This window comes from Trachurus japonicus, chromosome 5, assembly GCF_045865225.1.
Source record: "Trachurus japonicus isolate A0001 chromosome 5, Traja_1.0".
Classification (NCBI taxonomy): domain Eukaryota; kingdom Metazoa; phylum Chordata; class Actinopteri; order Carangiformes; family Carangidae; genus Trachurus; species Trachurus japonicus.
This window is the reverse complement of record NC_140911.1, coordinates 19905018-19922828: the sequence shown is the minus strand read 5'-3', so window position 1 is coordinate 19922828 and position 17811 is coordinate 19905018. Positions and strand designations below refer to the sequence as shown.

General features: G+C 40.9%; 1 protein-coding gene across 21 annotated transcripts in view; it reads left to right on the top strand.

Moving 5' to 3' along the window:
* The window catches only part of ptprt (protein tyrosine phosphatase receptor type T), a 329374-nt gene extending 323730 nt beyond the window's left edge, over positions 1-5644 (top strand). For all 21 annotated transcript variants that reach the window (XM_085776699.1, XM_085776698.1, XM_085776697.1 and 18 more), the window contains 2 exons: positions 1757-1892; positions 4914-5644. In XM_085776699.1, coding sequence (XP_085632825.1) covers positions 1757-1892; positions 4914-4967 — 190 coding nt within the window. In that variant the 3' untranslated portion in view covers positions 4968-5644. The remainder of the gene's footprint in view (positions 1-1756; positions 1893-4913) is intronic.
* The last annotated feature ends 12167 nt before the right edge of the window (positions 5645-17811 follow it).

The following is a 17811-nucleotide window of genomic DNA, read 5'->3' as shown; positions in this document are numbered from 1 at the left end:
TTCCAGGGCTGCGGTTCACTCTTTAATCCCAGACCTTGATTGATTGATTTATTCGTCCATTTGACAAAACATAAACATATACACAAACAAGTCAGAATTTCATGATCAATATGGGCGAAAGGGCGAAGGCAGAAGCAAAGCTTATTAATGTCAGTGTACAGTAGCCGTTAACCCCATGTGTTGTATCATGTAATATTTCTGCTTTGTATAAATGAATATTTAGATTCCAGTCCTATTGACGGAGAAGCTTCAGCTCTCTGGTCTAAATCACAGCCACTAATGTTGAGATCCACATTTCCACATTTCAAGCTGGTTCATGGAGCAAAGATCATCTGCAAGTGGTTTGCTTGCAGTTGTTTCTCTCAGACTCTCAGACGTTAATCAGCTGCCAAACGTCTCTCACACATTCGTAAACAAACTGTGGAACTCTTCCGGCCGCCTTGAGACGAGCTTCCACTTGAGTCTTGACCTGTCTTGACTTTATTCTCTCAGACGGTCGCTCATAACATTAATGTGTTTTAGCCTTGAGTCATGTCTCACAGCGGTGGAGTGAAAACACATTTTCTCTCTCTAAAGTAAACATTTTTAAACTGAAGCAAGCAACAAAAAATTAATGTAAAAAAAAATAAACTAACATCAGAGGAGAGGGGCAGAAGGAATATCTGAATTTTAAACATGATTATCAAACCTGGTATAGTGAGACCTGAGGTCTACATACGTATAGATACGTATTTATATCCAAAGAATGTAAATGATGAGCTGTCTCCATGTTATCACCATTTTGTGAATCAGAAATATTTCATATTCTTTCTTTAATGTTAAATGAGAAGGTTTCTGAAGAGAGATTAAAGCTGATCGAGATGTAGCTGAAACAGAGCAGGTCTGTGGCTGTTGCTCCACCTCTCAGCTCTTGAATGTTTTATTCAGCCTGAATACTGAAGCCATTCAGCTGGAACCAGGTGAGACGGAAGAGTCTGGAGCTGTTTTCATGGTGGGTTGTTTGACTCTGGCCCGATGGAGCGCTGACTGCTGATTGGAGCACATGGGCAGTGAACGCACCGATATGTTTGCATGGCTGCACCACTGTCCATTACAGGACGTCAAAAAGAAAATGTAACATTCAAACATGTTTAATCCATTAGTGGAACTCTGACACTTAAACTGCATGTAGTGACGGGTTTCTTTGTGCTGCCACTTTTGTTGCTTTTTTATTGTTGAAATTCTTTCATTTTCAGACATTCAACACATTTAGGAGACAGTGTGTACTTTTGCACTTAAAGTCAGAAACCTGGATAGCTTTTAGAGCTTTTCATAGTCTCATCAGGTGACTGGCTCCTCCCCCTTCTCCTCTTGATTGGCTTCCTACAGTAAAGTGTCACAGATACCAAAGACTTTAATGTGTTAAATCATATGTCTACAACTGTAACAGAAAACTTTTTTTTTTTTACCATAAACCAGGTGTTTAAAACTGATTAAAAACCCTCCCACATCCTCACTCTCAACACATAAACAAACAGCTTCTTAAACCTTGTCCCATTTTCAGTGTAATTAAAATGTTGAGTTCAGAGCGCTGAGGGGAGAAACGTTTTCTGTCTTTGACTCTTCAGCTCGTTGTCTGATCAGATTGATGATTATAGCTCACACACCTCAGCTGTCAGGATAACGAGGATATGATGATGATGACGTTTAATGATGAATATCCTCTGTCCTCCCTCTTCCACCTCCTCCTACTCTTCATCATCGTCCTCCTCCTCAGTACCGGCGGGGGGCGTTCAGGAACGTTCTGTGCCATCTGCAGTATCAACGAGATGATCCAGCAGCAGAACATTGTGGATGTTTTCCACACCGTCAAAACTCTGAGAAACAACAAGACTAATATGGTGGAGACTATGGTGAGGACACACACACTCACACATTGTTTTAAGGAGATAGTGCTGACACAGTTTGTAGCTGTTTTCCCCAGATTTTCATTTTCATTGATGCTGAGATTTCATAGACAGAGAGAAAACAGATCAAACAGTAGCACCAGTTGCAAGGATAACACCGTCTCGGACTTAGGTCACATGTGTGTTTTAAACATGCCTGGCTCCAGAGTTCAGTTTTTATGCAGCAAAACTATCAGATGCTTCTTCCACATCTGAACCAAGTCCAAGACACACAAAAATCCAGACAAAAACAGCTGTAATCTGCCTGGATATGGTCCAGACTCAGTCAGAGGACCAAGGCAGATGAAAGGCCACAGGTTTTATTTTGTAACCCCGGAGAAATACAAATATAAATTCTAAATGTAGCCGCAAGCGGCAACCCAATAAAACACAAACAATGACGGTTAATGATGAAAAGGACACACCCACTTTCACCTATCAACATGGCACTCAAGATATTAGTTCATACTCGCCCCTGGAGCATGCATACCAAATTTGGCGAAATTCCGTCCAACGGTCGTTGAGATACAGATTTGTGGTATTTATAGTTCCCCTTAAAGGTTGAGCTCAAAATGCTTTGGTAGGCAAATTCCTAGGCCTGTTGTGAATCTACCCACCAAGTTTTGTGATGATAGGGCAAATTGTGTAGGAGTTATGGCCAATCATTTCTAAGCTCCACGCATTGCAAAGATATTTTGGTCCATGGCGGCCATGTTTTTTGACCGATCTGGCTCATTTATAATCAGAGAGTTGTATTTTCACCCCCCGAGGCTGTATACCGAAGTTGGTATCGATAGAGTCAATCTTTCAAAAGTTCTATTCATTTTGCTGTTTTTCACATTATGCAAATTAGCAAACAATCTTGTCAAGCAGACTTTTATGGTCCAAGAGGCTTTTTTGTAGAGCACATTGAGCTGGACTTGAGTGTCAAATTTCAAGTCAGTCAGACTCACGGTGTGAGGGGCGTGGCCTTCTGAAAAAAACTTTTTCAAACCTTAATTACAGCGCCACCATCTGACTGACTGGACTCATATTTTATGGAAAGTTGATGCACATCATTTCCAATCACTGGGCCAAGTTTCATGTTTCTGGCTCATTCCAGCTCACAAGAATTTGAGCTCAAGTGGCAGGCAACAAAAAATAATAAACCAGTACAATTTCAGGGTTAGAACCCTAATAAATGTTTATTTTATGAAAGGGTCACTGTCCTGAGATAAAGACTTAGGCCCCGTCCACACGAATCAGTTTTTTTCGAATCCGGATAAATACTTTATCGGATCGGCCTCGCGTCCACACGGATACGTCGTTTTCGGGTACCAGAGTGGGAAAATTTGAAAACGCCGCCCCAGCGTTTTCGTCTGGGCGGTCAATACGGATTTTTCTGAAACGATAATGTCATAACCCCCACTGCTCTACCTGTAACCTGAGACACACACACACACACACACACACACACACACACACACCGCTACAGCAGCTGCACAGTCTATGGACATAACGTAACAACAACGGCCGACAATTGCGGCTGAATCGCGTCTGTTTAATCATCACTGATCGTCATATTTACTCTGACACGACTTTCTGTCAACATTTAATCCATGTTTGAGTTTGAAGACAGCGGGGGACTTCTTCTTCTATTGAATTTCACGGGGGACTTCCCGTCTTCTTCTCTGTCTTAAAGGGATAGTAGCATTTTTTAAAGTGTGGTTGTATGATCTACAAATAGCCCCTAAGTACTTTAATTGCAGTAGAAGACTCTACACTCCTCCCGTTAGCAACGCCAGCCCATAATAGCCCTGCCCAGAGATTTACAACATACAGTGTTGTGAATGGACCCAAAGAAACGGCCTATTTTCACGGCCTAAAAGAGGTTTTACCTGAAAAAAAATACACAGTTCCATTGTTCACTATAATATAATTTTTTCCAGCCCTTCAAAGTGCAGGAAAAACACAGTTTTTATTTGGACCTAACCAACTGCTGATCGGCGGGCGCTAACCCTGGGCGGAGGGATACGTGAGTTGGTTAGGTCCAAATAAAAACTGCGTTTTTCCTGCACTTTGTCTGTTTCTTTGGGTCTGTTCACAACAATGTATGTTGTAAATCTCTGGGCAGGGCTATTATGGGCTGGCGTTGCTAACGGGAGGAGTGCAGAGAGTCTGCTACTGCAATTAAAATACTTAGGGGCTATTTGTAGACCATACAACCCCACTTTAAAGAAATGATACTATCCCTTTAAGTGTTTATGTGTGGCAGCGCTACAGTGTCACACACACCCGCTCCACACACGCTCCACACATGCCTGGAGGATGTACTACAGCGTTTTGGGTCGTTTTCAGGTGATCCGTGTGGATGCAGATATTTCTGGAAACGATGCTGTGTTTACGGAGATTTTTTTCAAAACGATTAAGAAAAAGATCGGATTCAGTGAAGCCGCGTATTCGTGTGGACGGGGCCTTAGCTGCTCACACACACACACACACAGACACAGGTGTCATGGTCACCCATCCTCTGGGATGATGCTCTTCTCTCCTTGGTTTCATGAATAGTCGTATTCACTCGCAGAGTGAAACACTGAGGCAGCAGCTGCTTCAGCACCTTCCTCATCTCCCTCCTCAACAGACACTCACTTTATTCTTCCCATCCCAGCCCAGATGAGCTTGACCCTGTGTGAGGCCTTTTCAAATGTTCAGTATCTTCACACAGCTGATCTGCAGCGTGACCACGTCCTCGACACCTGACGTTTTATTCACTCTGGTTCATTTGATGAGTTTAGCTTGTGAGGTTGATTTGTTTTTTCGTTTTTGTGGGACCTTGGCAAAATCTGACTCGGCCCCTCAGTCTTAGCTGAGACTTTGGTTCCTGCTGGTTTGTGTCAACTCTACGCTCCCCCAGCTGTCAGTCAGAGAGTCTACACCCTCACTCTCCTTACTTTTTAATGGTAAACAACTGATCTTTGCTTTCTGTTCTTTCTGTTTGACCCTCCACAGGAACAGTACAAGTTCTGCTACGAAGTGGCTCTGGAGGCGCTCAGCTCCTTCTGATTGGCTCTGAGCTGAAATTCTCTTTTCTGATTCGCCGTCAACGCTGCCTGGCATTCTCAACACTGGGACTCATGCAAAGAGTAAAACTGCTTTTTGCTGATCCCGAAAAACCAAGCAGTGAGCATGTGTGCCTGTGTGTGTGAGAGAGAGAGAGTGTGTGTGTGTGTGTGTGTGTGTGTGTGTGTGTGTATGTGTGAACAAAAGCGAGCATGCTTGCATATTTTGAGTGTGTGTATGTGTGTGTATCTATACGTGTGCCTGTGATGACACCAACACACAAACCTGTACAGAAGATGAAAAAAAAGCGACAAAACACACACACTGGTGATTTAAGTGTGTGTGTGTGTGTGTGTGTGTGTTTGTGTGTCATATTGGGACTTTACATGCTTGTACAAAGGAAAAAGGAAAAATGATATGTTGAAAAAACAAAGTCAAATGTTTAAAAAAAAAAAAAGCGCCACTTTTTCCTTTTCTCTCTCTCCCTCTCTCTCTCTCTCTCTCTCTCTCTCTCTCTCTCTCTCTCTCTCTCTCCTGGGCTGTGATGTGACTATTGTACAGTATTTCCTTTTTAGATATATTCTACGCCTGAATGTTGTCTCCCTCTGAAGGCTGGATGCACACTGCAAGAGTTTAGAGACATTTATGAAAACTGTCTGAGTTCAGTTACTGAATCAAAGCAAAAAAAAAAAAACACTTATTTGTGTTTCTGAAATGTTCCTTTAAGTTACAGATCAGATGTAACGTAATGTAATGTAAGGAGAAGTCGTTTGCAACAACACAAAGTTTTCTGTCACTGTTAAAGCAGCAGCAGCTTCATAAAAATATCAGAACTCAAGAATTCACTCTTTATCTTTAAGACCTGGAGCCAGTTTCACACATCAGCTGTAACTGAGGTTTCTTTTTACAGCTGCAAAAAACACCTGGTTTCTCCTTTAAGGTTTCCTTAATATCTCCACTTCGCCTTGTCTTAGTCTTGTTTGTCCAAATCACCTCAGTGACTATAGAGAATGTGAAGTTACGTCACGCCGTGGGACGTTGGGCGCCATCTTTGGAGGATCGCGGATGTAAACACTTGCTCGTCTCCCTAAAAAAAATCTGGGTCTTGAATCCAGTCCCCACTCTCTGTTTACGTTTGCGTTCCTCCAAAGATGGCGCTGACGTCCCACAACGCAAAGCGGCGTGACGTCTTGATTTCGATTTGATTTTGATTTGTCTGAAACAAGCACATCAAAAGACAAACAATCTATGTAACAAGAAACAAAACAATAATGATACTGTGCAAGTTTGAGAAGGGGCTGAAGGAAGCAAAGCTGATCAAGTTCAGCCCCCCCGCCACATTGTGATTCATGTCATACATCTGTAGTTCCATACAATTCAGAAGATTAAAAACATATTGCTTTAATATGAAATAAGACCATGATTATAAATAAAAAGAGTAAAATTAGCTGTCATGTTCTTTAAAGCTGTCCAAGAGTGTATGTTTGTACTTACTTTTAAATTGTTTTAAGTTATTGCACATTTTTATATCCTCATCTAGTCTATTCCACATTTTAACACCACAAAAATAGATGCTAAAACTTTTCAGGGTAGAATGGATGGTAGATTGTTTAAAGGTACAGTTCCCTCTTAAATCATATATGCTTTCTCTGACCATAAACATTTTTTGGATGTTTATTGGTAGCAACCTATTCCAGGCTTTAAACAAAATCTGACCTGTTTTGAATTTGACTAGGTCCTCAAATCTTAAAATACCCGATTTTAAAAACAAGGGATTTGTATGATCAAGGTACCCAGCATGATGAACCATCCTTATGACTCTTTTTTGTAAAATGCAAATCTTTTGTAAAGTGCTTTTATATGTGTTTCCCCCATACCTCAGCTTCACATTCTCTATAGGAAGGAGAAAAAATATTTAACGTCCATATAACACAACCAAGTTAATAATGATGAATTTGAAAAATGTCACTTTGAGTCTGGAGCTGAATACCTGTTTGGTTTATTAGCCTACCACTAGCATCTACTCTGGTCAGGTGCAGTCAAGTTGTTTCATGTCTACAGGTCAGTTTGTTTAAACATCTGTTCAACATCTGGTCCTGGTCTCTCAGTCTGGTCTGTAGTGTTGGTCCGCTCTGATGTCATTCAGACTGTCTCATTTTAAAACATTAGATAGGCCTACCTCCTCCGCCCCTAGATTACCTCAGATCCAAGACCACTGTTACCATGGTAACAATTAGTGACACCTGTGCTGACCAGTTAGCTCCCAACAACAAACAGCAACACATGGACGCTCATCAGTGGTTTGCTGAGGTTGTTATGAAGAAACGTCCTGTAGCTGGACTGAAATGTGGCTCGTCAGTCGGCCGCGTTTTATTTTGAAAATAAAGGTCCACTACCGAGAATTCATTGTTTCACAGGCTTGCTTAAGACTCAGTCCAGTAACTAGTTTGTAGTTTGTAAGTAGTTTGTGCAGCAGCTAAGCTAGATGCACACTGGTTGATCACCTGAGCTAAAATGGCAGCAAATTGGTCTCCATGGAAACGCCTTAACTAAGGGAGGAGTTTTAGAGATTCTGTGCAAAAACTTTAGCCAAGGAGAAAGAGTAGGCTAATACTTACAGGGAGTAAAAACCCAGGTGAGGTGTTTTGAGCAGCTGGTTCCAGGTGTTGTTGTTTTTTCTTTGGACGTGTAAAATGTTTCTTTTTTTCTGATGGCTTTATGGAAATTGATCTGTTCCTGTTCCAAACCTTACAGTGTGCATCCACCCGTACTGTAAATAAGAAAAGACAACCACAGTCAAACAAACAAACAGACAAACATCACACAGCAGACACGTTACAGACAGCTTCATTTCACACACAATCACGTCACCAGACAGTCAGAGTCATTTTCAGCATCTCGGCGATGAAGGTCCAGGATCTTATGTGACTGTTCATTTATCCACACTGTCAAAATATGATATATATATATCTATATATTTTTGCATCTTGCACATTTATCCCCACATTCAGAGAGAGTTTGGATCAAAACATTTGTGACATTTTTACAGATGAAAAACAAAATGTCCGGTGAGTTAATGTGGTTTTTAAAAGTAGCTTTTTCTTGAAAAGGCTGAAACTAAGATAAATTATCAACTGAAATCTCACCTGCCCCCACTACTATCCCCAATCCCCCCCTCCCAACCCACCACGACCAGCCAGCCATTCAGCACCCGGCGTCTCTGTCAGCTGGTCTGTTTACCTGAATATGTATTTAAACTATTTTGAACTGTTTTTTTTTTGTTTTTTTGATCACTCACTTGAGGCAGCTGCAGTGTTATCAGCTCAGTTGAGCAGTATTATTATAGGGGGGGTGGGGGGGTATAACATCTGTGCAGTGATTTCTTAAACCATTGGTTTTAACCTTTTACAACTCAAGGCCACTAGAAAATCTCTGAACCAATGGTGGCTCAGAGCCAAAAATTCAGGAGCAGAGTAATAACGGAGGAAGCTTCATTTTTATTTTTCATTAAATGTCTCTTTGATTCCTCTCGTTGCTTTAATCCTGTAGTTAAAAACCACTGATGTAATATTTTACTAAACAATCAAACTGAGATAACAAATAAGTACTGTAACAAACATTATTTGTCCACAATTATGACAAGGATGGTTTTAATCAAAAGTTGTCCCGTCCTGCCCATGGGCCACAGCTTGGGAACCTTAGTCTAAAATCATTCATATATTTTAAAACCCAGAGATTAGTTTGTTTAGTTTTAAATCAGAAATAGACACGAACTTCAGGATAAACTCTGAGGTTCCTGTTTGTGTTTCCTGTGACACTCTGGATAAATGTGAGAGAAGACGTTGCAGGGGGGATTAGACAGTTTCCACAGCCTGCCATCCATCATTAGTGGAAATCACCGAGACAAAGAGACAGGTCACGTTTACTTTCCCTCTGCAAAGCCTCAAAGTTTGTTCCCCACCCCACAGTGCACTGCCATCTTAACAGGAAATGATTTCAGATGGTAAATGACCCCGAGTACGAGCCTGGGTCAACACATCTGACAGTTCAGATGCCACCATGGCCCAAAGGTCACATGCTGGAGACCAGGAGATAATGAGAATCATAGGATGTTGACCCCCCCCCACGTTATCTCCCCTCACTCTGTTCATCTCATTTTTGAAACGAGAGGAAAACTGAACCAAACGAACCCTCTGTTACTGTTTGTTTCCTCTCTGATGGTGTTTCATCCTGAGGTGACGAGAGAAAGAGGTTTCATGTCCAAACTCTACCGACCTGTTGTAGGAAAATCACTGATAGTAACAAACATGACAGTTTCATACATTAGTAGCTAACTAAAAGAAAAAACATTGTGTAATATTGTGTGCATCCGTCATCAGGTTGCAGCAGCAGCTCTGAGTGTTTTGAGATGATGTTTTAGGATGACGGGGGTTCGCTCGCAGTTTTCAGCGCTCACAGTCAGAAGCAGCAAACTTGTGGAAAAATGTTGTGGCAATCTTGTTCAGTCTGCGCTTTACTTTTCTTTCGCTGGAGTCCAGTCCGACTCGTTAATGGACCTATGGAGACAGTGTTGTATTGAAGACGATGTGAATGCCTGAAGTGTTTATACTTTTTATTTCTACTGAGGCTTTATTGTGTTGAAATTGGTTCATGGCCATTCATCTGTATTATTTACTTTGTTTTCTTTACAGAGTTTTTCTTTTGTTGTTGTTTTTTTTTGTCCTGAATTTGTACATTTCTTTTTGTATAATTATTCTGATGATCATTTGTCTAGAAAAGTGTTGTTTAGATCTGGTGATGCCATTTTACCATTGGTTGTTTAGTTGTTTGAAATGTGGTTAACATGAAATAAAAGGGACCAAAATGTTGAATGTGACCTTGTTTCTGTCTCTGGAGCCTCTCAGTTATTGATGGGATGGATGGGATGGATATGATGGATGCCTATAGACAATGTCCTGCAAACACTGCTGAAAAAGACACCGTAATCATAATTACATGATACAATGTAAAGTCTCTGACCTGAGGATCAGACCAGATCATCTGTCTATGCAGAACTCCCACATACTGTACACAGGACAGGTGTATCGGATCTTTGGGGACCGTGTAGAAATTGTATGGACGGTTTAAGGGGGTTTATACTTATTCCAAAAACCTGAGGGGGTCTGTTTCCCTTGGGGGGCCCGAACATTTGCCTAGTTACCTGACTCAGCAGTTGCCTCACAAATTGTATCTGAGGATTGACCTGTAAACTCAATTCTTATATGACGACGCCTCTTTACATTCATCTCTTAACTTCACTGAGGGCAAATGAGACGAAGGCAGATGTAAGATACTAACCAATGAGAAAAAGATGAGTAAAGTCCATAGTTAACAAGTTAACACAGAATAACAGACCCAACTCTGTTCTTTCTAACCAGAGCTCAGTCTGAGCTCCTCCACCTTTTGTTTACTCCTGTTATGATCCAGGAGCTAAACACACACACACACACACACAGGTCTTTACAGGCTGATGTTTTTTTTTCTCTTTCTAATCAATCAGAGTTGGTGATGAACGCAGCTCCAAGCCAACAGCCTCATCCTTTATTTAGCTGGTTGATTCCCAAGGAGCTCATAAATATTCATGAGGCTGCGATTAGCATAGGCACCAAGGACAGGGCCTGTACCTCGGCATTATGACGATCAATCAGAAACACTAAGGGGCCCCTCCGAGGGAAGCTGTCTGTCAACTCGGCTTTGGCCCGACGTGATGCACACACACACACATCAAAAACAGGAAGGTACGCTCAAAGCATACATAACACACACACACAAGTCTGAGGGAAGCATGCATCAACACACACACACACGCACACACAGGAAGGAGGGAGGGAGGGAGGGGAAAAGCACACGAAGCCTCTGTGTACACACACCTGAAGGCACAGGCAAAGTGCACACACACAGCCCACACAGATACACAAACACACACACACATAGGGCCAATGTCAGTGAGTGTCGTTTGTCTTGTGCTCTTCATCCTCTCTTTGCTTCCTCTTTATTTCTGAACTGAGTTTTGTAATGAGTTTGAAAATTGGGCCCATTTCATTTGCTCTCACTGACACGTCATTATCTGGGGGGAGAACAGGGAGAGAGGGGGAGGGCTGGAGGGAGGGAGGGAGGGAGGGAAGGGTTCAGGGCAGCGGCATAATATATATTTTCCACTCTAACGGGGTTATTATTGTAATTTCTCCTGGAGAACTTGTAACGAGGTTATTCACCGTGCACCGCAGACCTCATCCATCTCCATGTGCTGCATTTACAGTGGGTCAGAAAATCAGATTTGGCTGATTTCTGTGGCCAACCCCCCAACCCCCCCCACCCCCCTCCACACACACACACACACCCCTCCCCACCCACCTACATTCATCCAGCCTCTGCAGGACTGACAGCCCAGTCAGAGCTTTTCTGTCAGTGACAGGCTCTAAGTGCTGCTGCAGCTCCGAGTCCACTCCCAGTCACTCAGACATTAACTCCTGGTCGGGGACGTTTGGACGTGAACGTGTCTGAGCTGCTTTTATAAACCACATGACAGGAAAATGAAGCTTTTCTGAGCTCTGAGGGAAGTTCCTGAGTGTGACGTCTGTCAAAAGATTTTGAGACGTGTTTTACAATAAAGGTCTTTTTGGAAAAGCACAGAGCCGAGCTGTGGCTGGTCACTAGCAAAACAAGCAGAAAAACATGACCTCTCAACACAAAAATATTGTATTTCCATATGAAATATATGAACAGTATATCTGAGGCACATTATGTAAAATGATAAATGAATCCTATTAGAAAACAGAATAATAAAGACAAATATATCTCTCCAAGTTGAATGTTCTTGTTTAATAAGAAAAACTATGGGGATTTCATATGTTTTGACATTTATCTTCATATATCCACACAATCATTATATACATGTGATAATAATATAAGTGTCAACATTATGTTTGATATATAGGGATATTTAAATGTCACAGTGTTATATTTCTGTGCTTGTGGAAATCTTTTCCATTATTCTGGTACTTCTAAGGAAGTTCAGAATACTTACAGTACAAACAATACACACTATTAGGTATTAGTTTAACATATCATACTTAAGTCATCATCACATTTTTTTCCCACATTGATAATAATTACTACACAATTTAAAGACACAGTTGTAAATGTTTAACTCTGAATTAATAAGATTATCGATAATAAAATTAAACACACATTAAAGCAGATAACAGCGGCACGGCCGTTTCGGCTAATGCTGTGTTCAAGGCAGGCTTTTGAAACCGTAAGTTACAGCTTCAAGTCACAACTACGACTTGGTAGCGTTCCAGGTAACCCGTAGCTCGTGTTTTTACCGTCCTGTTGTCTGTGAAAGTTCCCTATAACGGCCACTCGTAACTTCCGACCCGTGAACTCGTACCAGATCGAACTGGTATGACTTCACAGGAAGGAAAAACACAAAGTACGAGTTTCCTTGAACGCACCATGAGTTAGCAGCCCCCGCCCTTGTCAGGCATCAATTGGTCCTCGTGCTACGTCACCACATTCACGCGCATCCCTTGGCTGCACACACAGCCCTTCATGCCGTTCTCTCCCCTCATTGGATAACACTTGTATCCCACAAGGAAAATTTTCTCCTCGGGTTACAGCAGAGCAGAGTGACGGAGAGACTCGTGTTTAGGCTGAAATACTTCATGTAAGTGATTGCTGACGGAAAATAGGACTATTTAGGACTTAGTATTAACAAAAACATTCCACTGATATCTGCTTTAAGTACAGCATAAATGATCATCTAAATAGATTCACTGACACTCTATAAACAATCTTATGTGCCACTGAAATCTCTGATTTGTTACTTATATAAATGCTGAATTCTTCATTTATTTAATTTGAAAACACAATTATTAAAGATGTTGTTAGTGATTTCATTAATCTGGGATTAAATGTATAACTGTGTTTTTAAATCACATACTTATTTGTGTAAATGTAGGAAGAATTACTTATATATAAGTAATTTAGGGTTTAATGATGCTTAACTAATGCTTAATATATAATATATCGTTATTATGAAGTGTTCCTAGAGGTTTTACTTGTTGGTTTGTTTACAGCCATATTACACAGGAAGTGTTGAGCTAAATTTCACAGAACTTTGTAGAGGGATGGACTGTGGTATGAGGAGGAATCTGTTAAGTTTTGGATGAGATCTGGATCATTTTCTTATAAACAGGATGTTTTTATTCTTAACTCTGGTGCATACTGTTTGAGCTGTGAACTCTCCCATCAGCCTAAATGAGCTGGACCATGTTTCTTTACTTCCCTGTTTAACACGACTGCAGCATGGAGATGAGTATTATAGCCACATATAATTAAAACACATTAACACATGGATTCAGGCCTTAGTGAACCAGTGAGCGTGATATGTTTACTACACACAGCAGCGGTGCTACTTTGTTGTGCAGCCCCAGGGCAGGTGTATAATAAATAAACTGTGTGTATGTGAATGGAAATATGGAACAGTCTACAAAATGTCAAAAGGTTCATTTATTACCCCATTTTTTAATTAATCACTTGCTTCATGTCATTCTTTCCATTTAAACTTCATTTCCCTGTGTTAATTGTGAATTCTGGAATGAAAATGTAAATATATCTGTTCATACAGTATCTCAGCAACTCCAAGGTTTTATTCATGACTTCATTTGAGTTCAACCCTATCCTCTGCTAAAACCAAGGATGGGCAAAACTTTACTTTCAAAATTTCAAAGGAGGTTAAATCAAAAGCAACTGGACTTAGTTATTTGTCTTGGAAGACGTTTCACCTCTCATCCAAGAGGCTTCATCAGTTCATGTAGCATCTGACCAGGCTGGGACAGGTTCGATTTAACCTCCTTTGAAATACTATGACCTGGGCAAATGAGAATATGCACCGGCTTTTTACTTTCAAAACCTTTATTTGTCACTTTTTTTTCTCGTTACTTTGATATGCTTCGATTTAGGTTAATAAAACAAAAAGGGTTCAAATAAATAAGATTATTGACCCACTAGGACTTAAACATGTGAGTGGAGATCAGGCTCAACAGACATGGTATGAAGTCAACAGCTGGTATGAAAGTCAATCACGTGTTGCTCCTGAAGATGCAGAGACCAGTCACCTCCAAAGAGGAAGCTGTGACCTTAACACAAACAGACAGCTCATTTACCTTTTTGTGTCTGTGAATCCTGCCGCCGCTCCACCGGCTCCAGTAGCGGGGGGGAGGCTAACGAGATGCTAAGTCGTGCGTGACCCAGGGCGCCATCCATCAGCTCCACTCTCATTCACTTCTGTTGCCGTTCTGTGGAGTTGGCCACCAAATGAAGACATATGGGAAATCTCACCTGTGCTATGGAAGAGAGAGTGAAATAAAACCTTTGTTGTTTTCACCACAACCTTTGTGTCTAAAAGAGGCTGAGAGGCCGAGACAGTGTCTGCAGTGTTTTACGGTATATGTTGGTTGGTTGTGAAGGTGTCGCTTCAAACAACAAATACGTTACTGCTTTATATTGGATAATTCAACCTCTGCGATTGACGCATGGAGCTGCAGTTCCTCTACTGACCACTAAAGTGTGTCTCCTATAGTGAGTCATGTTACGTAAAATGTCCAACTTACAGCAGAGATAAACATGTTGACAGCCTGGTATAAAAACAGTTTCATGAGGCGGAGTTTAGCTCAGTTGGTAGAGCACCCGCCCCATGTGTTGAGGCTATAGTCCTCGTTGCAGGCGGCCCCGGTTCGAGTCCCGCGTCGGACGGCCCTATCCTGCATGTCTTTCCCCCCATCTCTGCCTCCCATTTCCTGTCACACTCTCAATTGTCCTATCGAATAAAGGCATGAAAAGCCAAAAAATATACTTTAAAAAAAAAAAAAAAAAAAAAAAAACAGTTTCATGGTTTTCCCTGATATCTAAGGCAAAGGAAGGCCCGACAGAGATGGAAAAATGTCAACTTTATTGAATGTAGCAAGCATAACGCATGTCATGTGATAAGAATTCAACCAATCAGCTCCATGAACATGCAAATACATTGCTTCCAAGGTGTATAATGTGTATCACAGAAGAGAAACATTTAGGACAGTGTGTTGGGGTAGCAGAACATACAACCAAATTATGTCAATGAATAACAAAAGAAAAAAAACAATTTAAATCATATGCAAGTAAGTCTTCACTTTGAATATTCTATTGTTGTATTGTATTGTATTGTTGTAGTGTGCACTTGTGTTAAGATTAGTCACAGAGGTGGCATCTATCTTTATGTACAGCTTGTAGGAGGTCCCAGGTGTATTCTCTCATAGGGATTTGTATTGTGATTATTAAGAGAGGAGGATATCTGGTGGTAACAACAAACAACATGTGTGCTACATTTGTCATTTCTGTTCACAGTGGAACCTCCTGTATTTAAATCTAACATGAGCCCTCATCAAACATCAGGCAGCAAATGTTTAAAAAAGTAATGATAATCATAAAAATGCTAATATATTGTATTCTATAATGTAGAAAGAGGTATGTGATTGAGGAGCTGATCAATCTGTGGTTTATCACCGACACAGTCACATCAGTTCAGTCCCTGAACACCCCACAGAAGTCATCAGATACACAGAGTTTATATATCGTATCATGGAGCTGCCTGATCCTGCTCAGTGAAACGTTCCTGCTACAAAACCTTGGCATGAAAGAGCTTGAGCTGAATAGAGTCAGAGAAGCAATTTATGAGGGAAGATTTTCTAAAAGTTTCAAACATGTTAAGAATGTGAAGATCACTGATTTGACTTCAAATAAAAATAATAAGAACATGATTGACTGCTGTAAGGTGAAACCTCTCAGGTGAACAGAGGTGTTATCACGCTGTGCTTTGGTTTTTTGATGCTGCGCAGAACAAGCAGCTCCCCTGAAAAAAAAGAAGAACTTAAATCTGCTTTGAGACTTTTTAAGAATTCACTGTCAGTGAAATGCTTCCTGTCGTTAACGTCGATGATATGAAGTGAACCTGGGTCGTCAAGAGTGTTTCAGCTGCAGCTAAGAGTTTGTACAGATCCTTCTCTCTTTTCACTATTCTCGTACACACACACACACACACACACACACACACACACACACACACACACACACACACACAGTGATTTTATGTCATTTTACAACCATGAAGCTGAAACACTTCAGATTATGCGTTTTGAATAATGATTCTTACATCCAGAAAACAAATGTGTGACCCAGACATTTTTTTGTCTATCTGCAGCAGCTACAGTACCTACACCAGGAGAACCACAAAAAAGAGATTTCAACATGATATGTATTATATCTCTCTTTAAAAATGTGTATTTTTATGTATGTACTGTATGTTTATATTGTCATGTTACATTCCACAGTCTTCAGAAAAAGCTCCCGCACACTGTCTCACTCTCAATACATTTTTACTGTCTAACATAGTCTGCACATGAGGTGTTTAGGGCACACTGGTAAAATGCAACTCCTATCGATTCTGGATGTGAGGCATTTAGGGAATATTGGTGAACTGACTGTCTAGCATTGATAGCCCTCAAGTGAGGTGTTCAAAGAACTTCTGTGAATAGTACAGTCTAACATAGCCTGCACGTGAAGTGTTAAGTAGTGAGCTTGTGATTTGGTGAATTATATCATTTAATTCATATGAAACCACAATAACAACGTGATTCATTCACACTGAACTGAGCTCAATCACTGAAGAGTTACTGGATGTGAACAAAGCTCACACTGTTTAAACTTTAAAGTTGTGTGAGAGAAAAGTCTTCTGACTCATATTCAGTGTTATTGAAAAACCAATCATACGCCTCCTCTGGAACAGCGGTAATGGGGGCGTGGCCTCACCACAGTATGACATTTAGAAGAGTTTTGTTGTTTTTTAACTTTCATCAAGGTCATAGTTGTGACCGAAACGTTGCTTTAATAAATTAATTGAGAGTGCGACAGTGTGCGGGAGCTTTTTCTGAACTTTGTATTTTGGGTTATGCCCTCCTCCTACACACCTGCATCTTCAGGTGTGCTGAGACCCCTCACTTGCTTTTGGAACATCCCACAGTCTAACAGTGAACAGTAAATATATAACATAATATGCACACAAATTTTGTGAAAATATACACATTTTACCATAATAATCTTGCTGTGTATATGCCATACTGTAGTAATGAAGCCACTTCAGTGACATGAATGGCATCATCACTCAATATCTGAGATTAAAAGCAGCATTTGATCAACTGGGAAATCTTGGAAATTGAATGCAGCATTGTTGAAACTGGACTCAGGTCAAAGATGCTGGAAATCAAAGCATTCGCCAGCACCTGCTTTTCTGTGAACTCCACTGAAGGACACAGATACTAATTGGATATAATGAAGTTAAAGTGGAGAGCTCGGTCTATCTGAGTCTTTCTGCTGACTGGCCTTAAAAAAGCACCAAAGGCGAGTGAGGGGAGGTGAGGACAGCTATAAAGGATGGGGGAGAGGAGAATGAGAGGGGTGAGAGAGGGGGGAAATGGAAAAACTAACTGCAGCATGACGAAGATGAATATAAGTGAAGATGATTGTACAGTAAACAGAAGAGAGGAGCATCTTATTCTCTGCTGGGCAACTGTGACACATCAATAATGAAGCTCTAAATTAAAGTCCAGCCTTTTATCTTCTAAATGTCATAATGTGGTGAGGCCACGCCCCCATTACCGCTGTTCCAGAGGAGGCTTGGTTTTTTTATTTTTTTTCAATAACACTGAATATGAGTCAGAAGACTTTTCTCTCACACAACTTTAAAGTTTAAACAGTGTGAGCTTTGTTCACA